A 27,760-nucleotide genomic window follows, 5' to 3' on the forward strand; every position below is an offset into this window, starting at 1 on the left:
AATCAGTCATCAATGCAGTAAACTCACAATGACTAAAACTCATAAATGCCCTTCTATTATGATTAGGCCAGTGCTTGGTTGACCAAACAACTGAGCATAACTACCTGCCTGAGTTGACATATTAGACTAACCATCACACCTCCAAAAAAAAAGAGCAGCCCAGGTCCAGATGGATTCACAGATAATTTCTATTAATATTCCAAAAAGAATACCATTTCTGCTCAAACTCTTCAAAAATAATGACGAGAAGACATAACTTAATTCATTCTCTGAAGGCAACATCACTCTCAAACTAAAGTCAGGTAAAGATGGAAAAGGAAAAGGAAGCCTCAGTTTCTCTAATGAATTTATATGCAAAAATCCTCCAGAAAATACTTGTATATCAAATCCAACATTATATTAAATGAATTAAGCATAATCATCAAAGAGCCTTACACTGGTTCAACACAAGTAAAACAATTAACGTAATATACTACATTAACAATTGAAGGGGTAAAACTACATGATCAACTCTGTCAATGCAGAAAAGGCACTCAAAACCCCAGCATTCTTTCTTAATAAAATCACTTTGAAACACAGAAATAGAAGGAAACTTTCTCATACAATAAAGTACATATATGAAATGCTCACAACCTACATCACATTTAATGAAATAATATTTGGAACAAGACAAGTATGTCCATTGTCACCACTCTTATTTAATATTGTGTTAGAAGTTCTTATTAGAGAAGTTAGTAAAGGAAAAGTCATCCAAATTGGAAAGGAATAAATAAAACTTTCTCTACTTGCTGATGACATATCCTATAGAGAGAGAAAATTCTGAAAAATCAAAAACAAAGCTACTAGGAACAACAGCTATGATGATGACACAAAACTAAATATAGAGGTGAAATGAACATCACCATCCCAGGGGCCACAGAATGGAGGAATAAAATATGGATTAGAGTGGACTTACTGATATTCTACTACAGAAATATTGTGACTAGTAATGGAAGAAACCGTAGCATTGATGTGGAGAAAGTGGCCATGGTAGATGCTGAGGGCTGGGAGAGGGAAGAAGACATGAGGTGTGGGGGCATTTTCAGGACTTGGAGCTGTCCTAAATGATATTGCAGGGAGAGATGCTGGATATTATTTACCCTGCCGTAGCCCACTGAGTGTACTGGGGGAGAGTGTAAACTACAATGTAAACTATAATCCATGTGGAGAAGCAGTGCTCCAAAATGTGCTCACCAAATGCAATGAATGTGCCACAATGATGAAAGAGGTTGTTAATGTGGGAGGAGTGGGGGAGGCTGTATGGGAATCTCTTATATTGTTTAATGTAAAATTTTTGTGATCTATGTATCTGCAAAAAAATACAACTTATAAAATAAATACATTTTTAAAAGGCAAAAAAAAAAAAAATAAATGGAAACAAAGCTTCAATGACAACACAAAGCTAAAACAACAGTGCCAAAACTGAAATTGACAACAGGGCTAACATTTCAGCAAAACAACAGTGTAGAAGATTAACATGCAAAAATTAGTGGTGTTTCTATACACTAGTTATTAGCAATCTGTGGAGAAAAATCAAGAAAAAATTGCAATAGCTGTGGGCAGCAGCGGGCCTCCGGGAGGGTCGGCAGTTGGCCGGGTGGGCTCTCCGGACAGGGGCTGCCTCGTGGTCGAAGGAGAGGAGGGGGTTCGGCACGAAGCCGTTGGGCCCTCACTCTCTCCACTCAGGCACGGGGGACGCGCGGTGCAAGCAAGAACACCACGGAGACAAGGTCTAGGCACAAGTCTGCTTTATTGTTGAAGGGGACATGGTTTTATAGGGTCTAGGGATACGTAAAGGGACTTGATTGGTGCCTGCGGGTGCTGTTGCTTGCGTAGGTGGTTACTGGACAGTAGGCAGTTACTGGACAGTAGGCGGTTACTGGACAGTAAGCTGGCTAAGAGGTTAGGAGCAAGGGAGGGGAAGGGGAAAGTGTGGGCTGTCTAGATAACGGCTAGGCGGAAGATGGAGAAGGGGAGAAGGAGGGGCAGCGCCTGCTGCCAATACTGGGTGGGAAGGAGACAGGGACAATTGCTCCCTTTTGTTTAAAAGTATGTGCTTTGGGGGAAGTGAACTGGTGGCAGCAGGGGCAGTATGGGATGGGGTACTGGGGTAAGACGAGGGGAGGAGGGAGAACACGAGGACCGGCTGGTGGCGAGAAGCAGAGGGCCCTCCCAGCTGCTTTCAGCTGCAGAGGACACAGCGTCTGGCCAGGACGCATGTGCCTGCTGCTGGGGTCGGCGCATGCCGGCGCCTGGCGCGCGCTGAGCTCTGCCAGCAAAACGGGGTCGTGATGTTCCTGAACCCCTCGCCCGATTGGGGGAGAAGGAGGGAGATGAGTGAGGAAAGGGAGACAGGAGGTTACAGGTGTGCAGTTTGGTGTTTGTGGCAGGGGCGGGAGGAGCGCAGCGGATGGCTTGGTGGTGGCTCTTTAGTGGCGAGGCGTTGATAATGAACCTGCACAAAGGAGCTGAATACCGCGTTGGCTTGGTCTTTGGCAAGGCGGACTATTTTTTTGATGGCCCAGGGTCCTACAGTGAGGGCTAAGATGATGATGATGAGTGGGCCTAAAAATGGAAGGAGGTATGGGAGGAGGGTATGGAGAACACTGGAAAAATAGTTCGCATTTTCTCGCTCTTTGTGGCGCTTATCCAATCCCTCCTGGACCTTTCTCAGGTTGTCCTCGACTAAGCCAGTGGAGTTGGCATATACACAGCACTCCTCTCCAAGGGTGGCACAGAGATCCCCTTCCTTAAGGAGGAGGATGTCGAGGCCGCAGCGGTTCTGGAGGACTACCTCAGAGAGAGAATTGAGAGAATTTTTTAGATGTTTTACAGCATTTTGAAGGTAGGTGATATCTTCGTTGATGGCCTGTCTGAGAGAGGAGAGGGCAGAGGACTGTGTGGTGAGGGCGGCGATCCCTGTGCCTGCCCCTGCAAGACCTAGAAGGGTAGCGACTGTTAGGACTGTGGTGACAGGCTCTCTCCTTTGTAAGTGGAGGGAGGTTTGTCTGCTCAGCACGCGGCAGAAAAATTCGTGGTCAGAATGGTAAATGACTCGAGGAGCGAGAAGGATGAGCAGGCAAGTCTCATGGGTAGCATTGAGGGTGGCGACATTGAGGCAGGGGGTTAGCCCGGTGGAGGTGCAAAGCCATTGGGAGGTGTTAAGGGGGATTAAGAACTTGGCAGAAGCGCTGGGAGAGGAGTAGTTAGAGCAAGCACTAAGGGAGGGGTGGGAACCTTGACAAGAATGAACACAGCATCCTGTGGAGGAAACAGATTGGAAGGTTAGGGGGACGGAGGAAGTGTTCCAGTTGCACTTGGCTGGGTATACTGAAGTGGATTTGTTGAACGTGAAGTTAACGGCGACAGGCTCATAGATAGGAAGGGAGGGGGAGAGGCAGAGCCAACAGTTCTTGGTGAGGTTGGGGTGAGAAGTATTTAGAGATAAGTAGGATGCATAGATTAACGCAAGAAGGGGACTGGAATACTTGGTAGGGGGGGCCATGGCTGGGGAGTGATGGACGAGGGGGGGTGCCGCTGGAAGGGGGGGGAGGCGGGGGGATTGAGGACTTTATTGGGGCCAACGGCGAGGGGTGGGGATTCAGGCGTGGGCAGTAGTTTTCTGATGATGAGGAAGGCTTCCTCTTGCCAGCGCTGGAGGGTCCAATTGGAGCGTTGATGGGCAGAGTTGACAACAGCCGGGGAGATGAAGGGAAGCATGACAATGAGAGCAATGGGAAGAATGGAACTACCCGCGTGGCGGCGAATCATCTGTGGAGACAAAAGAGAGAGAGAAAACTACAAAGGAAACAGCGATGGGAAGGAGGCAAGTTAGGTAGGCAACTCGTTAGGAGGATCATTGGTGTCAGCGTTAGTGGAAGCCTCGGCGGTGTGGGGCTTGATGAGACGTCCTGGGACCCAGATGGGCTGTGGCTCTGATTCAGGGAAAACGCAGGCGAATCCCCGTCCTTGAGCTAAGAGAGGGGCAGGTCCATGCCATTGGGTGGTCTGCGGGTCACGCCAGAGGACAAGTGGTGCAGGGGTGGGCCAGAAGGTAGGCCCCCAGTGCATGTGGACCGGTGAAAAGCCTTGGGCATTGAAGGTCATCAGGTTGTGTTGGATCAGGGCCTGTGTGACGACGTCACGAGGGGTGCGACACGGCTGGTCGGCAGATGTCTTGAGAATGAGGGTTTTGAGAGACTGGTGAGCACGCTCTACTAGGCCTTGTCCCTGAGGATTGTAGGGAATGCCGAAGTGATGGGTGATGTCATAGAGCTTGAGGAATTTGGCAAAGGAGGCGCTCCGGTAGGCAGGTCCGTTGTCTGTCTTGATGTCCCATGGAATGCCCATGAAAAGAATAGATTCTCTGAGCGCTTGGATGGCGTGCTTGGCCGTTTCTCCGGTGAGCGCGGTTGCATAGCAGAGATGAGAGAAGGTGTCGATGGCTACGTGGAGGTATTTCCATCAGCCAAACTGGGGGACGTGAGTGACGTCCAGTTGCCATCTGGAATTGGGGCGGAGCCCATGAGGGTTAACTCCCTGTGGTTGGAGCGGCCCCAAGGGCAGCAATGGAGCGCACGTTCGGCATGACTACACAAGGTGTTTGCAGGTATGGATTGGGAGGTCTGGAAAGAGTTTGTGGAGGCCAGCTGCTGAGAAGTGAAATCTGGCGTGCAGCAGCTTGGCCTGATTGATGAGGTCTCCGACTGCGACGGTGGTCTCGGCTGGAAGCAGGTGAACGGCCTGATCAGCAAGGTGGTTGCCGTGGGCCAGGGGCCCGGGAAGGCCGGAATGGCTGCGGATGTGAGCGATGAACCAAGGCTGTCGGCGGTTCTCTATGAGCTCTTGAAGGTCCAGGAGAGCGACATTGATGCTTTCACTCGCTGAGTTGTCGGGCGGAAAAAACGCAGAAAAGGCGATGACTTGGCAGACTTGTAGGCAGTAGAGGCTGTCTGTAAAGATGTTCAGTGGACAGTGGGGATGGGTTTGGAGTGCTAAGATGACAGCACGCAGTTCGGCCACTTGCACAGAGGATTGATGGAGGCACACATGTGAACGTGGCTGGTGCTCGCCGGGTGCGAAGACAACGGCGGCAAACTTAGTCTTGGAGGCATCTGTGAAGATGATGGTGGTGTCTGGAAGAGGCTTGCTGGACGGAAAAGGGAAATGGCCAGGGGTGGCAATTTCTAGCAGGGGAAGGCCCTGCAGTAACCAATGCTGTGGAAAGTGGTTATCGAAGTTGCCATGATAAAGCTCCATAAGAGTCTGCATATCAACGGAGCTGCATAGCAGGGTGGTGACTTGCCCAGCGGTGAAGGGCCACACAGTGGTGTCAGGTGGGCACCCATAATGATGGGTGGCTTGTGTGACTAGGGTGGTGGTGAGCTGAACGAGTAGGGTGGTTTGAGGTCCAATCTTTCGGAGCTTGCTCTTAGCCATATGGACCCAGAGGAGCGGTCTGTCTTGCCAAAGAAGGTGTTCCCCGAGTGGGTAAGACTAGGCCTAACAACGGTTTCCCAGGCTCATGTCGCTGGAGTTGGCACTGTTCGATGGCTCTATTTACCCAGGCCGGGGCATTTTTGGCCTTGTTGGTGAGGCGAATCCTCTTTCCGGGTGTGGATGATGGCGGAGCGTTGGAGCAGAGTAGCCGGTACAGGGGCTGGAGTTGCTCTGTGGTAAGCGGCAGCGCTAGGCGCAACCAATTGATTTGTCCGCAGAGTTGTTGCAAATCGAGGAGCGTAAGCAGGTCAGGAATTCTGATGTGTGGCGTTTGGGGCGCAACGGTGGAAGTGATGGAGAACCCTAGGAACTGGTAGGGTGGATGAACCGTTAGCTTCTGTGTATTGACGTTGAGATCTAGGTCTCAAAGGTGGCGCAGCAGTTGCTCCAGGACTGCGTGCAGGCCTGACTCTGAAGGATGGGCCACGAGCAAGTCGTCCATATAGTGGATGATGTTAGCGTACTTCATGAGTGGCTGGATGGCTTCGTGTACATACATCTGACAAATGGCAGGGCTGTTTCGCATGCCCTGAGGCAGAACGCGCCAGTGGTATCTCAGGGCCGGTTCCCAATGGTTGGTCTGAGGAACCGTGAAGGCGAATTTCAGTCGGTCGTCCGGGTGCAACGGGATGGAGAAAAAGCAGTGATATCTATCACTGCAACAAACCAATGCCGGGGCACCGCGGTAGGGTGGGGGAGGCCAGGCTGCAGCGATCCCATAGGCTTGATGTGTTTGTTGATTTCTCTTAAGTCTTGAAGTAGACAGGACTTCCCATTCTTCTTTTGAATGAAGAAAATTGGCGAGTTGTATGGGCTGGTGGAGGGCTTGACGTGGCCTGCGTGAAGCTGCTCATCAACAAGCCCCTTAAGAATGTCCAGTTTAGGGATTGGGAAAGGCCATTGCTCCACCCAAATGGGCTCCTCTGTATCCCATTGCAGAGGAACGGGTGCTGGAGGTCGAACGCGAGCAATGGCCGAAACTATTGGGGGGGGCAGCTGTGGTGGTGTGGCAGTGAGAACGGCTCCTGACTGATTAGGATATCAGGATATCACGGCCCCAAAGAACTTGCGAGATTTCCTTCAGAACGAGGGGGCGGAAGGTTCCCTGTTGACCTTCTGCATCTCTCCAGACGACGTCCTGGGCAACTTGCTGGGAGGGGCTTGGCCGGTGGCTCCCACCACTAGGGGGCCATCGGTCAGAGGGAGGTGCCCGGCCTGGTCGAGTGGGATGCAGGAAATTTCTGCTCCTGTGTCGAGTAGCCCTGTGAGCCAGCGGTCGGAGACTTGGATAGAGAGAAGAGGCCTGGTGGAGGGTGTGATGGGAACAGACCAGAGTACTTTCATGGGCGGGGGCGCTGAGTCATTGCAGCCTCTTTGTTGCAGGGCTGAGGCCTGCCCCCATGGCCGTTTAAAGGCTTGCAGCTGGTGTTAGGGACGCAGCAGTCGCGGGCCCAGTGGTATCCTTTTCCGCACCGCGGCACGGAGTGGAAGGAGGCCGTGGTGGATGGCCTATATTGGGCACATCCGGCGGCGGCCGTGGCTTGTTGGGGCAGTCTTGAGCAAAGTGGCCGAGTTCACCACAGCGGAAGCATTTGTTGGAGGCCAAAAGGGCAGCGAGGACAGCCTGGGCCACGGCAGAGGCCTGGGCGTTGACTCCAGAGCAGGTGAGGACCCAGTCGTGGAGGGGCTTGTCTCTCAGCGGCCTGATGATCGCCTTGCAAGTTGGGTTTGCGCCCTCCTGAACAATGTCCTTGATGAAGGAGGTCTGGGCCTGCATGCCAACGACCTTGCGCTCGGCTGCAGCCTGGACACGCACCATGAAGTCGGAGAACGGTTCCTCTGGTTTCTGGAAAAGTCTGGTGAGTGGCTCGGGCGTGGAGGCGACGCAGTTGCGGAAGGCACGGAGGGCACACTGCTTTAGCTGGAGGAAGAAGCCTTGAGGGAGGGCGATGTAGCTCTGTGGCATGGCGTAGCGCCCCAGTCCGAGGAACGCATTGGCAGGATATCGGGTGCCGTCGCGGGCGTTCTCGGCGATTTGTTTTTCGTTCTCGGCAGTGAAATGTGCACGCCAGTCAATAAACTGCCCCGAGAGAAGTATGCCTCTCGCGAGGGATATCCAGTCATAGGGGAGACAGTGGGCAAAGGTCATACGTTCAAGGAGGTCTTGAGCATGGGGGCTGGTGAGACCATCCTCTTGGATAGCGCTGCGGAGGGTTTGCATGTCTTTCGGGGAGAAGGGAACCCATACTTGGGGGTTCGCTTGAGAACGATTGGGATTTAACGGATACATATCAGCGATTGGAGCAGTGGGGGGCTCGAAGAGAAGATTATTAGAGCGTGGGAGGGGGTGTCTATTCGGCGGCACATAAGATGGCGGGCGCTCGTACGCATCATCTAGGTCGTCATCAGAAGATGGCGGATGAAGCGCTTCCGGTTCCGGGTAAGGGCAAGATGACGCCGGTTCCGGGAAGGGGCAAGATGGCGCCAAGGCAGGAAGGGGAGGGTACAATGGCGGATAGTCCTTCCGTGAAGAAGCAGGAAGGGGCGGGGAGTGTGGCTTCTTCCTCTTTTGGGAGGAAGAAGGAGGGAGCGCACCCTCTTGGGTGGGCTTTCCTTTGTTTCATGAGGAAGAAGGCGGAAGTGCGCCATCTTGGTCGGAGTCAGAATCAGCGGCGCAAGGGGGGTCAAGCTCAAGCACGGCCTCCAACTGAGCCGAGAGCGATTCGGCATCGGAGTCGTTACTGGGAGTGCCGTCTTGGCGGCCGTGCCCTTCCCCTGACTCATCCACGGTATCGCACGGGAAGGCCTTGGCCTCGGGAGGGGGCACGCCTTGCAAACAAGCGCGAATGGCCACAAGAGCGGGGAGGAGTCCGGGGGGAAAGACCCGGCCCTCATGTTCCATGGCTGAGGCTACTTGTTCGATCAGCCGGGCATAAGTCTGAGGACTCCAGAGCGGGCAGGTGATGAGCCAGGGATTGAATGGGCGAAGCAAGTCCCAGTAGCGCTGAAGCTGGTGGACAGAAACTCTAACCTGGTTAGTTTCCAGGAGGGCAGCCAGGGCCCGAACCTGCGGGACCTGATGGGAGGAGAGCGAAACACCCATTCTGGTTTGAATGGAAGACGCCGAAGAGTCCCTTCCTTAAGCGAAGCGTGGGGGGTAGGCATCAGAGTGGGCCCCACCCATGTTGGGCGCCAAATGCGGGCAGCGGCGGGCCTCCAGGAGGGTTGGCAGTTGGCTGGGCGGGCTCTCTGGACGGGGGCTGCCTCACGGTCGTAGGAGAGGAGGGGGTTCGGCACAAAGCCGTTGGGCCCTCACTCTCTCCGCTCAGGCACGGGGGACGCGTGGTGCAAGAACACCATGGAGACAAGGTCTAGGCACAAGTCTGCTTTATTGTTGAAGGGGACATGGTTTTATAGGGTCTAGGGATACGTAAAGGGACTTGATTGGTGCCGGCGGGTGCTGTTGCTTGCGTAGGCGGTTACTGGACAGTAGGCGGTTACTGGGCAGTAGGCGGTTACTGGACAGTAAGCTGGCTAAGAGGTTAGGAGCAAGGGAGGGGAAGGGGAAACTGTGGGCTGTCTAGATAATGGCTAGGCGGAAGACGGAGAAGGGGAGAAGGAGGGGCAGCACCGCCAATACTGGGCGGGAAGGAGACAGGGACAAATAGCAAAAGAAGCAAACACATAGAAATAAACTCAACCAATGATGTAAAGGATGGACTTGTACAAAGAAAACTGCACAACATTGCTATAAGAAGGCCTAAATAAATGGAAGGACATTCCATGTTCACAGATTGGAAGACAAAAACTTTTATGGTGTCAATTCCACCCAAATTGATTTAAAGAGTCAATGCAATAAAAATAAAAATTCCAACTGCCTTTTTTGCAGAAATCAAAAATCCAATTATCAAATTTATTTGGAAGGGTAAGGAGTCACAAAGAGTCAAAAACATCTTGAAGTAGAATGCAATTGGAAGGTTCCTACTATTTGACTTAAAGCATATTACAAATCTATAGTGGTCAGAACAGCATCATAATGGCATAAAAATAGACTGATGAATAGAATTGAACTGAGAATTCAGAAATAGACCCTCCCATTGGTGGATAACTGATATTTAGTAAGAATTCCAAGGTCACTTAAGTAGGACAGAATAACCTCTTCAATGAATGATGCTGGGATAACTGCATCTCCTTATGCAAAAGAATGAAAGAGGAAACCTATTTCAAACCCTATAAAAATCAATCCTGTATGCATCAAAATGGGCCTAAGTTTAAGAGGCAGTGTTGGCTTATCTCCCCAAACAGCTGTCCTGGAGGCTTGGATAGCGGACTTCCGCCGGATCACTTCCCCCCCCTTCCCCCCCCCGCCCCTAGCCTCTCCGCTTGCCCTCTGCCTAGCAACCACCTATCGGAAGGCAGTACCCGCCTGCACCAATCCCGGTCCCTATAGACCTAATACCCGCCCCCATCCCTAGTAACTGCTTACAGCAGCCAACCACAAGTCTGCCCATGCTTCTGCCAATCCCCTACTGCCACGTCTCCCCCCACCCTCCTCATTCTCTATATAACCCACTGTACTTCCTTAATAAGACGGACTTCCGCTCAGACCTGGTCTCCGCGGCTTCTTCCTTCTCCCCCGCCGTGCATCCTCCACACATGAGAGCCCCCAAGGCCGTCTGCCACGACCTCGAACCCCACTGAAGTGCAGCTCTCCTGACCCCTCCAGCCACCCCCATCAGGAAGAGATCCCCCCGCACTTTGGTGCCCAACTTGGGGCCGGTCCATCGCAACTGACGCCCCACCCCCGTGGGATCCCGCTCCCACCACACCGCTGCGCTCTCAAGGTAAGGACCCCCCATTAATCGGCCACCAGCAGCAAAATGGGCGGGCGTCTATCTTCCCGCCAAGTGCCGCAAGTCAGGGCACTTGCCAGCCTCTTAGACACTAATGGCGTCAGGGTTTCCCTGCACCAACTGCAAAAGTACTGGGACCTCCTCCTACCCTTCAATCCGTGGTTGGCCACCTGCCACCTTTGGAGCCCAGAAACTTACACACGCCTAATTGATCGCGTTACCTCTTCGATGGAGAATGACGGCAGATCGTTCCCCCCAGGCCTTCTGCCCACGCTCATGGCCATCCGCGCTTGTCTTCTCGGCGCACCTGCTCCGAAAGGTGCCTATTACAGTGACGCCCGGGGCGATAAACGACCCCTCCATTGCGGCTCTGGAGAGGGGGAGTCGGATCCCGATTACTCCGACAATGAGTCTCTGTCAGATCAGCTTAATGCCGATCTCGAACAGAATCCCCCTAAGGACTGTGGCCATCAAGATGGTGAACTTCCTCCTTCTTCTCCGCCCAAAAAGGGGAAGTCCCCACCGGGGTGCCAAGATGGCAAACTTCCTCCTTCTTCTCCGCTTGAAAGAGGGAAGCCCCCACCAGAGGGGCAGGTGGGCAGGAACTCCAGCTCCCTATACCCGCCCCTTCCTGTCATGGCGCCATCTTAGGGTGACCCAGAGGGTGGGCCGCCGCCATCCTATAAGCCGCTGGAAGTGCCGTGGCCGCCATTTGGTGGTCCGCCGGAAGGAGGGCCAGCGCCATCCTGGGGACAGGCAGAGGCAGCGAGGCCGTTGGCACCATCATGGGTGGACGCTGACACTTGGACAGACTCTGGGGGCCCACCACACCATGCCGGCAGCCCCCCTGCTCACCCGCTCACAGCGCCGCCGCCTCTCCCCCGAGATCAGCTTAGTCCTGCTGGCTGGGGCCAGCCTCAGTGCACTCCGTGTACTCCGCACCTCTATCCGCTGAATGCCAACCCGACAGCACAGCACCCATATGACTGGTATCCCTTCACTCCCAACGAAATCAAGAACCTCCGGCGCGCAGTGAAGGAGGATGGTCTCGGTAGCCCATACGCCCAGCAACTCTTAGAGGAACTCGGCACGCAGCTGGTCCTCCTGTACTATTGGGTCTCCCTGGGTCATTCCATTCTAACCCCAGGACAGTTCATTGAATGGAGAGCACATTTCCAGGCAGAGGCAGAAAGACGTGTCGCTGAGAATGCCAGGACAGGCATCCAAGACCCTACGGACGCGTACACCAGCACTGGACGGTATGCTGACCCCAATCGCTACAGGAATGCCCCGCCTGGCTTTCGGCTCCGGCTCCGGGAAGTCGCCCTCCGAGCCTTCCACAGCGCTGCCACCTCTCGGCCTCAGAAATTCACTCAACTGACACAGGGCAAGGATGAAGAGTTCTCTACCTTCGTCTCAAGAGTCACTGAAGCCTGCAAGCATAAAGTCATCGGGGAACAAGCCCAGCCAGCTCTCGCCAGAGAGCTCATCTTAGAGGGAGCGAACGAGGTTTGCAGACAGGTCATCTTCACTATGAGAGACAAGGGGGTGCATGACTGGGTCTTGGCCTGTCACAGCCTTGATCCACAAGCCACCTCTCTAGCCAAGGCTATAGCTACAACCCTCGCCATATCTTCTGGCTGCTTAAGATGTGGAGAGACAGGTCACTTCACCCAAGAATGCCCTCACGCTCGGCCCACCGCGCCGCCCCATGTGATCACTGTTCCAGCTATTCCACCTCACTGCCGAGGACCACCTACCCCCTGGCCCAGGTGCGGGAAAGTGTACCATTGGGCTCGTGACTGCCGCTCAACCAATGCCAACCAGCCGCCTTTAAACGCCTCCCGGGGCAGGCCTCAGCCCTGCACCCAAGAGGCCAAAATGCCACGCCCACCTCATCCATGATGTGGACTGTTCCCATTAGAGGGACAAAGCCCCTCATGGAGCTTAAAGTAGAAGGTCAATGGCTAGAAGGTCTACTCGACTCCAGAGCAGAAATCTCCTTCATCCCATTTGAAATTGCTGCCTTCAACCACTGGGCCCTTGAGCAAGGGCCGCAAGTCATTGGAGCCACGGGCTCCTCCAACTCCTGGAGGTGTGCCACTGCCATCAAGTGGGAGGACAGAGAAGGCCGCCATGGCCGCTTCCGCCCCCTCATAATCTCCACCGTCTCAAACATTCTCTGGGGCCGAGACATCCTCGAACAGATGGGAGCAATTCTCACCACGGCAGCCTCCACAGTCCAAAATCCCCCCAATACTAAGCGCCACTGTTCATCTTACACCACCTGAACCCATTCCTCTACAATGGGACACAGAGGAACCCATCTGGGTTGAGCAGTGGCCTCTTCCGTCCCATAAACTGAAAGCTCTTGAGACTCTCGTTCAGGAGCAGCTACAGGCAGGACACATTGAACCTTCCACCAGTCCATACAACTCACCTGTCTTTGTCATCCTGAAGAAGAGCAATGAAAAGTACCACCTCCTCCACAATCTGCGGGAAATCAACAAACACATCAAGCCAATGGGCTCACGGCAACCAGGGTGTCCACACCCCACCGCAGCTCCTCAGTATATGCATGCAGCAACCATCGACATCAAAGACTGCTTTTTTTCTATTCCTCTCCACCCGAATGACTGCCCGCGGTTTGCCTTCACCATGCCATGGACAAATCACCAAGGAGCAGCGCAGCGCTTCCAATGGAGAGTGCTTCCACAAGGGACGCGCAACAGCCCTGCCATCTGTCAGCTCTATGTCGACCGTGCTGTTGCTCCGTTGTGCAAACGGGCATTTATCATCCATTACATGGACGATTTGCTCGTTGCCCATGAGGACGCTCAAGCACTACAAAGTGTCCTTCAAGACCTTCTTTGTGTCCTCGCCCAAATCGGTTTGGCTGTTCAGCCGGACAAGGTTCGTCTTCAACCACCTTTTAACTTCCTGGGATTCCGCTTCCATCACACCATCACTCCATTAGCACCAGAGCTAACCATCCCGCCAAAACTTTCGCTCGCGGAGCTGCAGCAATTATGCGGGCAAATCAACTGGCTGCGGTCTGCGCTCCCCATCACCACCGCCCAGCTCCAACCTCTCTTTTTGCTCCTGCAGACTAAGGGCCAGCCTCCAGAAGCTGTTGCCCAGAAAATCGTCATCACCCCAGCAGCCCAAGCAGCTGTACAGGCTGTTAATAAAGTGCTCAAAAACTGCCGACTTGAGCGCCATGATCCTGGCAAATCTATTCAAGCTCTTGTTCTCCCTACGCGGGGAACACCCACCGGACTCCTCCGGCAAGATGGGCCACTACTCTGGCTTCAAACGGCGAAGAGCAAGCTCCCAAAAATTTGCCCGTTCACTCGGGCATGGATCGCTCTCACCACCGACCTGGTCTACCAAAGTATGCACACCTATGGCGTCCAACCCACTCGAATAGTCTGGCCCTTCGACGCCAAAGCCACCACCAACTTGCTCCAGCATGATGCAGACATGCAAGTCCTCGCCAAGGTGTTCAGAGGTTCCTTTGACAACCACTACCCGCATCACCGACTCCTGCAAGGCATCACTCGACTGCCCTTCTCCCCCCTCTTCCATCCTCTTCCTGCTCGGAAACCCATTCCTCACGCCATCACCATCTTCACTGATGCATCCAAAACTAGCTATGCAGCAATCATTTATGCTCCCACAACCAAGAAACCACGGACTCTCCTGTTTGCCAATGCGTTCTCTGTCCAAGTGGGAGAACTGCTCGCAGTCGCCATCGCACTGCACACCTGTGCAGATCAACCACTGAACATCTTCATGGACAGTTTGTATACCTTGCAGGCATGCCATGCCCTGCCCCTCGCCACCTTTTTCCCAACGTACTCACCCATCGACAGGGCGCTCGAGTTCCTTCAGTGCCAATTGGAGTCGAGATGTCATCCGTGGTTCATCTCACATATCAGAAGCCACTCCGGCCTCCCAGGCCCGCTGACCGCCAGAAACGAGGCAGCAGACCAAGCCGTACAACCTTCAAATGCCCCATCGGCCGCTCTCACCAACCACACGACGCCTCGGCCCCTCGACCCTGGGGATACCATCAACCAAGCCAAGCTCCTACACACACAGTTCCACTTCTCTGCACTCTCCATCCACCGACTCTTTCCAGACTTACCCATAGAGACCTGTAAGCATCTAGTGTGCTCCTGCTGCACCTGTGCACCTCTCCTGCCCCTCGGGCCTCTCCAGCCACAAGGAGTCAACCCCTGCAGCCTCTGCCCCAACTCCCAATGGCAGATGGACATCACACACGTCAATTCCTTCGGACGGCTCAAATTCATGCACGTGGCCATCGATACCTTCTCGCACATGTGCTACGCCATGCCCTTGCCTGGAGAAACAGCAAAGCATGCCATCCGAGCTCTGTGCCAAGCCATTCTCTTCATGGGAGTGCCCTGGGACCTCAAGACAGACAATGGCCCTGCCTACTGAAGTGCTGCCTTCGTGGCCTTCCTGCAGCTCTACAGGATCACCCATCACTTCGGCATCCCACACAACCCGCAAGGACAAGGCATCATCGAGCGTGTCAACCAGCAACTCAAGCTCTTGATCCACAAAGAAAGGCAGGAAAATCCCTTAAAGACACCAGGAGAGGTCATCACTTCCTGCCTTATCCATCTTAATCTGCTCTCTTTTGATGAGAAAGGGCTATCTCCTGTCCATAAGCACTGGGGCCCCTCATACCGCCCCACCCAAGCCCCTCTAGCTCATTGGAAAGACCCCAAAAATAATACTTGGCAAGGGCCAGCTCCCCTCCTTGCCCAGGGTAGGGGTTTTGCTTGTGTTTTCCCAGATGACGCCACCCAGCTCATCTGGATCCTGGGACGCAACATCCGCCCAGCCCCCACTGACCCAGCACCTGACGAGGAGGGAACGCCGACGACTGAGGCACCTGACTCATCAGATGACACGCTTCATCCTTGACGACCCATCTCCTCCAACAGAAGAACAACTGCTCCTCAATCTTTACCGCCGAGTTTGAGCACACACACCCTGCCCATCTAACCAGCCCATCAACCTTGTGGCCCTACTAATCCTTCTTCTCTCCACAGCCACTACTGCAAATGCCAAGCCAGTATGGGCCACAGTCCGTCACCCCCCTGGGTTTCTCTTCTTAACCAGTGAAAGCCCTAACTTCCCTAAGTTCTATCAGTCCAATTGTTCCCTCAGACTACCCTGCAACCTGACATTCCTCCCTGCGTCTGCCATATTCAACACCACCTTAACCCCCCCTGCTGATGCTTTACTTTTTATTCTCAGAAACAGCATAAACAACTCAGATGATACAACAAGCCTCCCCTCCTTCCTCAACAACCTAACTCTTTTTCCTTACCCGACAGGAGATTTCTATCGCTACAATGAAACAGCTGGATCCTTCTTAATGATTAATGGTACTTGGCCCTTCCGAGCGTTTCAAAGAAATGCCAGTGTAGAGCGGGTGCTTACCCCACGCCCTAGCTTTCCTCTTTGCAGCCCCTTACGCAATCGATCATCATGGCTAGAAGATTTCTGCTGGTTCCCCTGTCTTTCCACCTCTCAGGGAGAAGCAGTGTGCGGCGGCTTGCTCGGTCGGTAGAGGTGGGGTCTGGCTGCGGATGAGGGGTCGGTCCAGCTCTGGACGAGGGGTTGGTCCCACTTGAGACAAGGGGTCGGTCCCGCTTGGGACGAGGGGTCGGTCCGGCAGCAGACAAGGGATTGGTCTCACAAGGGGTTGCGCGGTTCGGCTGACGGGGTCGCCCGGCGAAGCCGGCGACAAAGGGGTCGCCCGGAGAAGCAGGCGACGAAGGGGTCACCCGGAGAAGCAGGCGACGAACTGGGGACAAGGGAGGCCAGGCCCTTGTCGGGGGCTCTCAGGACTGGAGGGCGCACGGCAGAAGAACTACCGCGGAGACAAGGTAAACACGCAAGTCCACTTTACTGAGGGAGAGGCAACAGTTTTATAGGGGCTGGGGAAGGCTGATTGGTCGAAGCCACGCCCTGTTCTGATTGGTTGCCGGCGAAAGGTCAGTGGGCGGTACTGGATGGGGGAGGGGTGGTGGTTAGGGATTGGCTGTCGCTGTTGCTGGGGGAAGGGGCAGGGTTTAGGGATTGGTGACTGCTGTTGCTGGGGTGGAGGGCAAACTTGAGTTTCCCGCCCACGCCTGGCTGTTGCTGCTGTCGGGGGAAGGGAAAAGGGCGGGCTGGATTTTTCCGCCCACACCTGGCTGTTGCTGCTGTCGGGGGAGGGGAAAAGGGTGGGCTGGATTTTTCTGCCCACACCTGGGTGTTGCTGCTGTCGGGGGAGGGGAAAAGGGCAGACTGGAATTTTCTGCCCTGCGCCTGCGCAGGGAGAAGGAGGAAGGGTGCCGCCCCACAAGGCATCGGGTGGCACCATCTGGGAGGAGGGGTGGCCACAGAAGCATGGCTGCCGAGAAGGGGAGACCCGAGGGCACTCTGCGCCCATGCCGAGCTTCCTTCAGGGGTGGCGGTGGGCCCGACCAACCACCCTATTATGGGGGCAGCGGAATTAGGCCTACCGCGGCCAGGCCAGCAAACCACACTTCAGCCCGAGGGGTGACCGCAGCAGTGTTTCATCCTCACCCCAGAAATCTCTGGATATCCCCCCTAGCCTCTGCTCCAGCAATGACAAATGCAACATCAAAGCACTATATGCGCAGAAACCCAAACCAACATCTCTTTACAGCCTTTGGCCGACACCAGCTCTGTGGACTTTTCAAATGCTTTGACCTCTGCGCCTTCCTCTGTTTAAACAACTGTTCTCTCAGCAATGGAACTTATACCACTAACACTTCTTCTTCTTGGGAAGAAGCCACCCATGTAACACCCCACAAAATCAAACAAATCTCCACTCACGTCTATGTTAACCCCCCTTTTGCCTTCTTTATCTGTTCATCCCTCAAATTTTCTGACTCAAACTGCAATATCTCCAACTTTTGGAACACATCCCATCCTTATGCCTTCCTCATACAACAGCCTACTCTTCTCTGGCTCCCGATCAACATCTCTTCATGGGTTGCCCCTGTGTTCCGTGAATATCCCTCTCAAGCTCTTTCTTTACCGCGCTCAAAACGAGATTTCGGATTAACTGCCATTCTTTCCCTAATTTTCATCACAAGCTTAGCAGCCGCAATGACCGCTGCCCTGGCTCTCACTCAACAAAGTCTCACTGTGAGTGCCCTCAACAACATCTCCAGTACTGTCTCCCATGTGCTACAGCAGCAGGAGCACATCAACCTTGTCACCCATCAGGCTATCCTCAACCTTCAACAGCAAATTGATCTTTTAGCCGAAGAAACTGCCGCCCTGTGGCAAGTGTCTACCACGCTTTGCGATGGGCGCTTCCCCTCCTCCTCCATCTGCATAACGCCAGTCTCTGCGCTCAATGCCACCAGATTGCAGCTTTGGAATTGGCTTATTACCTCTTATAATAACTCTTTTTGGAACTATACCCTAAGCCTCCAAGCAGACATTGAAAGTTTACAGACCATGAGCGTTCCCACCTTATCAGCTAACCTGCTCAATGATGTCTTATCAAAAATTGCTAATTTGTTTTCCCCTTCTTACCTCATAGCATATGGGTCTATAGGACTCCTTTGTATCCTCCTCTTCCTCGTCTTCTATGGTTTGCGCCGCATTCTGCGGTCCCTCCGAACCACCCAGGATCGCAAAAGTTAATAGCGGCAGCGACATTGACCATATGCAAAAATAGAAGGGGAGATGAGGCGAGACAGGCTCAAGTTTGGCTGGCAAGCATAGCCATGCCCGGTGGGGGAAGTGCGCAGCCCACCACCCGGGTGCAGGGCGGCTGGAATGGGCGCACTGCCCTCAGCCATGGAACGGGCATACTGTCCTCAGTCTCGCCCAGGCACCTGCTTGCCGGGAGCCGTTTGGGCCACCCGCATTCACGCTCCCCCTCCTGCGCTGCGAGCAAAGCCGTACTACACTTGGCATACACCAAACCATGTAAGGCGAGGAAGCAGCCCACAACCAATCATGTCCAGCACCACTCCCCCTCCCCTGCTACCCCATCGTGCTCCTTCAATTCAAAAAATTAGAAGGGGCAAATGTTGGCTTATCTCCCCAAACAGCTGTCCTGGAGGCTTGGATAGCGGACTCCCACCAGATCGCTTCCCCCCCCTTTCCCACCCCACCCCTAGCCTCTCCGCTTGCCCTCTGCCTAGCAACCACCTATCGGAAGGCAGTACCCGCCTGCACCAATCCCGGTCCCTATAGACCTAATACCCGCCCCCATCCCTAGTAACTGCTTACAGCAGCCAACCACAAGTCTGCCCATGCTTCTGCCAATCCCCTACCGCCATGTCTCCCCCCACCCTCCTCAATCTCTATATAACCCACTGTACTTCCTTAATAAAACGGACTTGCACACAGACCTGGTCTCCGCAGCTTCTTCCTTCTCCCCCGCCATGCGTCCTCCACACCTGAGAGCCCCCTGAGGCCATCTGCCGTGACCTCGAACCCCACTGAAGTGTGGCTCTCCTGACCCCTCCAGCCGCCCTCGTCAGGAAGAGATCCTCCCCCGCAAGGAAGAACCAAAAAACTCCTAGAAAAAGTTGTAAGAAAGCATCTTTGAGATTTTTTTGGTCATTCATGCTTTTCTGGTCTTTACGCTCAACACATAAGTGATGATAGCAAAAGCAGATAAATGGGGTCTCATCAAAATTAAAAAATTGTGCTTCAAAGATGTTTAAGAAAGTGAAAAGACCACTAAATGGGAGAGAATATTTGGAAACCACATACCGATAAAAATTTAATATTCATAATACACAGAGAAATCATACAAATCGACAATGTAAAGACAACAGCCCCATTAAAAAAGTGAACAGATATTTTTCCAAAGAGGAAATACAAATGGCTGAAAAACACAGAGAAATGATACTCAACTCAATAGCTATTAGGGAAATGCAAATTAAAACCACAAAGAGATATCATATTTTACCATCTAGACTGGCCACCTTAAAAAAATCAGAAACCTAGAAATGTTGGAGAAGATATGGAAAAATACGAACACTCATTCACTGCTGATTGGAATGCAAAAAGATTCAGCTGCTGTGCAAGACAGCTTGGCACTTCCTTGGGAAGCTATTATCACACTAATGTTCATAGAAGCATTATTCACAATTGCCAAAAGAGGGAAGGAACCCAAGTGTCTATCAAGTGATGAACAGATAAACAAAATGTAGTATATATTTATACAATGGACTATTATTCAGATATAAGGAGGAATAAAGTATTAACACCTATAACATGGATGAATCTCAAAGACCTTATGGTTAGTGAACTGTCATAACTTATTAGATGTAGAATCTAGATGATAGGTCTCCAGGAGATAGAATGGAGGTAGAGAATGGAAGCTGATGCTTAGCTGCTTCAGAGTTTATATGTAGACTGATAGAAACTGTTTGGAAATGGACAGAGGTGATGGTAGCACATTATTGTGAGTGTAATTACCAGTGATGAAGTATTTGTGTGAATGTGGTTTGACCGAAGTTTTGGGTTGTGACTGTAATTGAAAGGAATGCTAGAGGGCAAACCATGAGATTATATAACACAGTGAACCCTGTTGTGGATGACTGTGCTTAATAATAAAAGTATAATAATGTTCTGAAATATTCCACTGATACATTGTGTTAATAATCGTGTGGTATATATGGAAAAATACACCTAAAGCAATATATGGGCTATAGTAGCAGCGATATTTTAACATTCTCACATCAATTGTCAACAATAGGGTGGTGAGCAGAAATGTGTTTTACTCTCATTTTTTAAAATTTACATTAAAAAAATATGAGGTCCCCATACAGCCCCCACTCCCCTTACTGCACTCCTCCCAAATCAACAACCTCTTTCTTCATCATGGGACATTCATTGCATTTGGTGAATACATTTTGGAGAAGTGCTGCACCACATGCATAATGGTTGACACTGTAGTTTACACTATCCCCCAGTCCACCCAGTGGGCCATGGCTTGCCCATACACAGTCTGCCACTGTCTGTCCCTGCAGCACCACACAGGAAAACTCCAAGTCCTGAAAATGTCCCCACATGATATCTCTTCTTCCCTTTCCCTACCCTCAGCAACTACTGTGGCCACATTCTTCACATCGGTGCTATATTTTTTTCCATTATTAATCACAATGCACAGTAGAATATCGGTAAGTCCACTCTAATCTGTACTCTATTCCTCCATCCTGTGGACACTGGGATGGTTATGTGCACTCCACCTGTATATCGAGAGGAGGCTTAGATTCCACATGGATGATGGATGCAATTCTACTTGCAGTTGTAGGCACTCTTGGCTCCGTGGTGTGGTGGTTGACCTTCTTCAGTTCCCTGTTCCCTGGCTGGGATAAGTCCAATAAACCAGAAGGTAGGAGTTGCAAGTCTGCTGAGGCACAGGGCCTGGCTGTCACATGGACAGCCCAGTGATTCCAGTCTCCTGAGTATACACCAACCCCAGCACCAATACAGTCTGGTAAAAGTAACAGAAGAGGCATGTGTAGAACGGTCACATCAGAATCCAACTCCATCACACTCAGGAACATAAACTCCAAAGAGGGCTGACATGGCACTGAACTCCAGAGTTATCTGCCATGATCAGAGAACCTGTGGGTCTCTGTGGCCCTCAGGAGAACCAGTACATGGGACTATATCTACTTTGACTGTCTCTGGGACCCTGCTGAGGCATGCATAACCACCATATAAATTCATATGTCATATAAACTCACTTGTCCTTTCAATGTCCCCTTTTTATTCAAGGTCAAAAAGCAAGCTTGTAACATCAGATATTATATGAAAGCTGAGATATTCTGCTAGTCTGAGTTGACCCTTTTGTTCAAGGTCTTTTTCTTTTTTTTCTTCGTTATTTTCTTCTTAATGTTACATTCAAAGAATATGAGGTCCCTATATACCTCCCACCACACTCATGCCACTCCTCCCACATCAACAACCTCTTCCATCATTGTGGCACATCCACTGCACCCGGTGATACTTTCTGGAGAACCGCTGCAGCACTTGGACAGTGGTCCACATAGTAGTCCACACTCTCCCCCCAATCCAACAAGGTCTTTTTCTAGTTACATTATCAGCTGGTGCTTGGTAGTAATTCCTCAGCAGAAATGAGGCTCATCCCCAGGAGTCATGTCCTACCCTGGGGGGAAGGTAATGCATTTACATGCTCAGTTTTGCTTAGAGAGTGGCTATATTTGAGCAACATGGAGGAACTCAGGAGGTAACTCTTAGGCACCCTGAAGCTCTAGGCCTATTCATATTTCAGGCACACAGGCTCATAAGCATAGTAATCAGTATCAGGACCTCATTGCTGGATCATCCTTCTTTGTTGGTCTTTGCCATAGCACTTGAGGGGTTGTTGCTGTTCCATTGAGGAATGTGATAGAGCTCCCCTGGCTTGGAACTCAGCACTCCCTCAGTTGTTGTTTTTATTTGTAACCACTATGAAAATATCCAAACATTTTTAGGTACCCTGTATACATGCCCTGGAGAACTCCCTCCCGACCATTCCTCCCCGGCCATAGTTGAACCTCTCTGTGGTCAAAAAGTTCTTCAAAAATGAACCCTAATATATTGCCAGATTCCATTAAGAGTAAAGTGGAATAGAGTGATGGGTTAACTGTTAGATATAGAATACATACTAATTTAGAAAAATAAAATAAAATAAAATTAAATTGTGGTATCAAAAAATGAAAAAATAAAAAAGCTTTGTTTTTGATGTTTTGCTTTTCATCACTACAATAGGTGTTGCCCTATATGTACAGTGTCAAGGCAATTTCTTTCATTTCTTCCTCAGTGTCTACATCCTTTCTTTTTTTTTCTTTCTAATTATTGGTTTTGTCTTTACAAACATTTTAGATCCCAGTAATTCACATATGTAATATAGGGTACTCCCACATATCCACCATCAAATACTTCATTCCTTCCCCAATGCTATTTTTACATGTTCATATAATATTTGCTACAGCTGATATATAGATATTGAAACATAGATTTCAATGAAGCTTCCATTTTGGTTTACATTGTAGCTTATATTTTCGACTATACAATTTTCTAAATTTTCAGTTATCTTATGTTTTACATTGCTGTTTAACTTTTAACCTATAGGCTTTTACATATTTTTGGTGTAATTTAACATGCCCTATACCCATCATTGCGTGATCTTGTGAAACACTTCCACTGCCCCACAGTTACGCTGATTCCATCTATTAAATACCTCTCTCCCTCTCCCCACAGCACCCACAGAGACAATAATTCTTTATTACTTGAAGGACCATATTCACAGATACTTGAAACAATGTTAAGGTATCAACTGCCCTAATCCATTGGGAGCCACCAATTCTCTCGACAGACACAATTCCTTCTGTTTTAGAACATCAGTTTTCCCCAGGATGTGGGTATACCTTCATACTCATTATATGGGTCTCCATCCAATGATATAACTCACTGTGACAAAATGAACACTCACACACTCCCGAGAAGCCTACCCTGTGTCAGATGTTCCCCCTTAAACATCTTGAACAGTTAATCTTCCTTATTATATTTTCTAATGAGTTTTCTCAACATTATAGTTTCAACCACATTCCTGATAATCTCCTATGTCCAAAGGTTCCCCCACCCTCCCTCCAATTTCTTGGGCCATATGACCCATCCTCCCATCCCCAAACCAGCTCAAGCCCTCAAAGCTCCACCCAAAGGTATACCTATGCCCCCATTTTATCCCTTCTCTCTACCAATACTACCTCCAGCTTACCATAGATTTCACCCATGTTGGTAATTCTTAGAATAGTTTTTCATGACACAGATATAACCACATTTCTCTTGTCAGTTACACTATTTTACTCTGAGGCTTACTTGAAAGTGCATGTGGCCAGCTGCAGGGCAAAGTTTCATCTTCAGGGGGGAAAAAAGGTGTAACTAGGAGAATTATAACAATTAGGTTCTACATGTCAATTAACATAACCCTTGGTAAAAGGTAAACATGGAGAAGATCGAGTGTCTCAATGGACAGGGCCTTTGAACATTTTGAACTTTATATAGGTACATCCTTCTGTGGGATATAAATGTGTCCTTGTTGCCATTGTTATGTTTCCTTGATAGAGGCTTTTCCTTGCCACAAGGGTACTGCTCTCAAAGTACCTTAAAAATATTAAACTATGCAACTATTGTTATTAGTAATGGAAGAAATTGTAGCATTGATTTGGAGAAAGTGGCCACGGTAGCTGCTGAAAGTAGGGAGAGGGAAGAAGAGATATGCTGGGACCTTTTCAGGACTTGGAGATGTCCTGTGTGGTACTGCAGGGACAGACACTGGACATTGTATGTCCTGCCATGGCTCACTGGTGGACTGGGGTAGAGTGTGAACTATAATGTAAACCACTATCCATGTGGTGCAGCAGTGCTCCAAAATGCATTCACCAAATGCAACGAATGTCCCATGATGAAAGAAGAGGTTGCTGATGTGCGAGGATTGGGGTGAGGGGTGCGGGGCATATATAGGAACCTCATTTTTTTTTAGTGTAACATTATTTTAAAACGAGGAAAAAAATAATATTAAATTTTCCACCTGGGAAATTCCTGCCATTTTCTCAAATAATATAGCTAAAGCCTCTGGACTATATAAAATTGCCTAGTAAAAGAAAACAGGATAATAAGCCCAACCCTCAATCTTAATGCTTGTACCTATGAATCTTATTCCTATAAAAAACTATGCCTAAGTATAATTAATGAGTAGGAGTCACCTCCTGAACATCTACTTGCTCAAGTATGGCCTTTCTCTATGCTGTACTCCTTTAATAAAATCACTACCTTCCTCAAAGTATGGGTCACGAGTCCCAGACATAAACCTCCCTGGCATGGAGGGATTAGTACCAAGTGCTAATCAGTGACACATTTGGAAAAAAAGACCCATTCCAAAATGGGGAAATATTTAATAAAACAGTTTTTTTATGACTAAGAGATTTCAAAGTGAGCCAGGAGATCATTCTGGAGGTTATACTTATGCAGGTGTCAGGTAGATTTCACAAAGTGCCATGTAAGCTAAAACTCAAACAAAAATATTCCCATGGCCTCTAGGGACAGCTAGACACCAAAAGCAAGCCACATGGTTACACTCAACACCTCCTCCATGGGCTCTATCTGGAAAAGTAAGAAAAGCTACTTCATTTATAACACATAGTTCTACCATTTATAAATCACCTAATCATGACTCTTCTATTATTTGAAGCTATAAACTTCAACTTACTTGTAAGTATTTTTCAGAATGTCTTAAAGCCTTCAGTCTGTTTCTATGCCACTTGAGCCCTTCAAGCTAGCAGGTATACGGTCAAACTCTCACTCTCTAATTCTTCAGCTTTGCCCTGGTCAACTAAAAATGGTGACAATGTACCAGCTTCCTCCTCAAGGAGTATCTTCAACTGCAAGCAAAAAAATTCCCTTCCACTGCTCCATAATATCTATATCCCTCCTCAGTTTGAGGCATTCAGAACTGGAATTGTCCCATCAAGATTTTAAAATGAACAAAATAAAGGGGGATGTAACTACTGACTGAAGCATATTTGCAGTTATTGTAGCTGTAGTCTTTTGTTAACTGAGTAACTTTCAGCATTGATATAAAAAATAGGAACATGAAAAAGTTAAAAAAAGAAGACCAAAGATGGGGAAGGGAGTTAAGCAGTCAATTACTGCTCTCTATTTTACACAAATAAAACTTTAAGATGGTAATGAAAAATAAATAACTTAGGAAATGGGTCCCCTAAGCACCTACTTCTTGGCACCAATACAGGGGTAAATATAAAGTGTTAAGGTAAATATTTGATTTTAAAAAATGAAGAGTGGATAGTCAATATTGATTAAAAGAGTAGGTAAAATCCAGGAAAAGCTTAGGTATATGCTTTTCCCTTCTGCTGTGAGAAGCATGCCAGTTGGCTTGGGGAGATGCTAAGAAGAGATGAGAGGCGAATCTGCTGAGGCAGCCTAAATTACCTAAATGCCCTGATTTAGGGAAATTGGTCTCAGAGAAGGTGGAATCAGGCAATTAACTAGGCCTATGCAACACACCTAAGGGAGGGGGACAGTAGGACATGCTTGTTAGGCTTCCAAAAGCATAATTAGGGCTCCCAGCAAGGTGTGGGTGCTCTCTCTCACAAAGACTAAGAGGCATGATTTTCTTTGGCGATTTGGTTTACCAGGGTCCCATGTGAATTCCAGAGGGGAGCTCTCATATGGGCTTCCTGCTGCCCTGGGAGAGAGGGAAGTGAGGAAGGGAGAAAGCAGAAAGGACAGATTCCTAAGCAGTTTATTCAATTTCAAGGAGGAATCCTTCTCTGGTCTATTTTGTTTATTTTCTTGTCTTTCCTTCCTCTTTGTCCCCCCCCCACACTTTTATTTCACTTTTTCCTCTTTTTTTCTTTCATATATATGTATATTCAATTAAAATTAATTGGTCATAAGGAATGGTACATTAAAAAATATAAAGAAACAAAAAAACATAAGCGATTCCCATATAACCTACTCCCCACCCCCATCGCATCATTTCTGTAAATTGTATTTTTTGAAGATTTATACATCACAAAAAAGTTACATTAAAAAATATAAGCGGTTCCTGTGTATCTCCCCAACCCACTCCTCCCACACCAACAACCTCCCACATCATTATGCCATACTTGTCACACTTGGTGAACACATTTTGGGGCACTGCTTCATTACACAGATAATAGTTGACCCTGTAGTTCACACTCTCCCCCAGTACCTTCCGTGGCTTATGGCAGGATATATAAAGTCCAGCATCTGACCCTGCAATATCACTAAGGACAACTCAAAATCCCAAAAAATGCCCCCACATCACATCTCTTCTTCCCTCTCCCTGCCCTCAGCAACTACTGTGTCCACTTTCTCCACCTTGATGCTAAAATTTCATCTGTTACTCATCACAATAGTTTTATAGTAGAATATCAGTAAGCTCACTCTAATTCATATTTTATTCCTCCATTCTGTGGACTCTGGGATGGCGATGTCCTCTCCACCACTAGATTAAGAGGGTGCTTAGATTCTGGACATGGGTGATGGGTGCAATTCCTCTGCTTACAGTTATAGGCACTCTTGATTCCCTGGTGTGGTGGTTGACCATCTTCACCTCCCTATTAGCTGACCTGGGTAAGACAAATGAACAAGAGAGTAGGAGTCTCCACTCTGCTGCACATGGGCAGCCCAGAGAGTCAAGTCTCCTGAGTATGGACCATCCCTTTTACCAACCACAAGTTCAATAAAAGTGACAGAAGAAGCATGTGTAGAAAAGTCACATCTGAGTCCAGCTCCATCACACCCAGGAGTACAAATTCCAAAGTAGGGCCTTTTGACATGGTACAAAGCTCCAAATCCTTCTGCCATGACTATATAGCCTATAGATCTCTGTAGCCTTCAGGAGAACCAGTACCTAGGGCTGTATCTACTTTGGTTTTTTTCTGGGGTCCTGCTGAGGTGTGTGTAAGTGTGATCTCCCTGATGACCTCCTGATTCTTTTTAGAAGACTCTTAGTCATATCAACCCATTGATCTTTGCCATTCCCCCCTGCTATTCAAGGTCAAAGAACAGTTTTTAACACTTGGTTCAACATGTAGGTTAAGATATTCTGCTGGTCTGACTCACCCTTTTATTAGAGGTCTCTTTGTAGTTGCTTCTGAAAATATGGAACACTTCATGAATTTGCATGTCATCCTTGCATAGCGGCCATGCTAATCTTCTCTGTACCATTCCAGTTTTAATATATGTGTTGCTGAAGTGAGCATCCCTTTTTTCTTTTCTTTTTTCTTTTTTGTATCTCATTTTCTAGTAGGTACTGCAGGCAGTATTTCTTGTTTGCTGTGTTTCCTCATCCTCTATATTCTCTTTTCTGTGCAAACTGATTTAGGCTACCAATGCCATGCCTTTTCCTTTACATCTATCTCTCTTCCATCTTCTGTTGTTTCTCTTACATTCCACCTCTTTTGTTCAGTCCCAATTTTTCTGACCTCTATTTCCAACACCTCTATTCTGATTTCTATCTTTAATCCACTCTTTATGTTATTGTCTTTTTTTTTCTCTTTCCCTCTCTCCTGACAATACTGGCCTTCTATTTGATACTATATTCTCCATGTTCAGTTTTGCATCTCATTGTAGGTACTCCACGTTTTTATTGTTATAAATCTACACAGCATACATGAATATAATATTTATTCTCATAGGTGTCACATGGTTCTTCTGCCTACACTTAGTATCAGCACAACTATTATATATTTTCTTTTCTAACCTCTTTTACATTCCCTGGC

General features: G+C 49.4%; 1 protein-coding gene and 1 non-coding gene across 2 annotated transcripts; one reads left to right on the top strand and one right to left on the bottom strand.

Moving 5' to 3' along the window:
• The first annotated feature begins 12,295 nt into the window (after window positions 1-12,295).
• LOC139438295 (endogenous retrovirus group K member 18 Pro protein-like) lies at window positions 12,296-12,682 on the top strand. The gene has a single exon (XM_071213412.1). It carries the CDS (start codon window positions 12,296-12,298, stop codon window positions 12,680-12,682), a length of 387 nt encoding a protein of 128 aa, XP_071069513.1.
• A 14,452-nt stretch (window positions 12,683-27,134) lies between these two features.
• On the bottom strand, window positions 27,135-27,241 carry LOC139438435 (U6 spliceosomal RNA). The gene has a single exon (XR_011648110.1). It is a non-coding gene; the product is annotated as a U6 spliceosomal RNA (small nuclear RNA).
• Between the last annotated feature and the right edge of the window lie 519 nt (window positions 27,242-27,760).

Source organism: Dasypus novemcinctus, chromosome Y (assembly GCF_030445035.2).
Source record: "Dasypus novemcinctus isolate mDasNov1 chromosome Y, mDasNov1.1.hap2, whole genome shotgun sequence".
NCBI lineage: Eukaryota > Metazoa > Chordata > Mammalia > Cingulata > Dasypodidae > Dasypus > Dasypus novemcinctus.

What these genes read in the sequence shown, in the direction of transcription:
- LOC139438295 (XM_071213412.1), top strand. Translation starts at nt 12,296, where the DNA reads ATGTGGACTGTTCCCATTAGAGGGACAAAGCCCCTCATGGAGCTTAAA.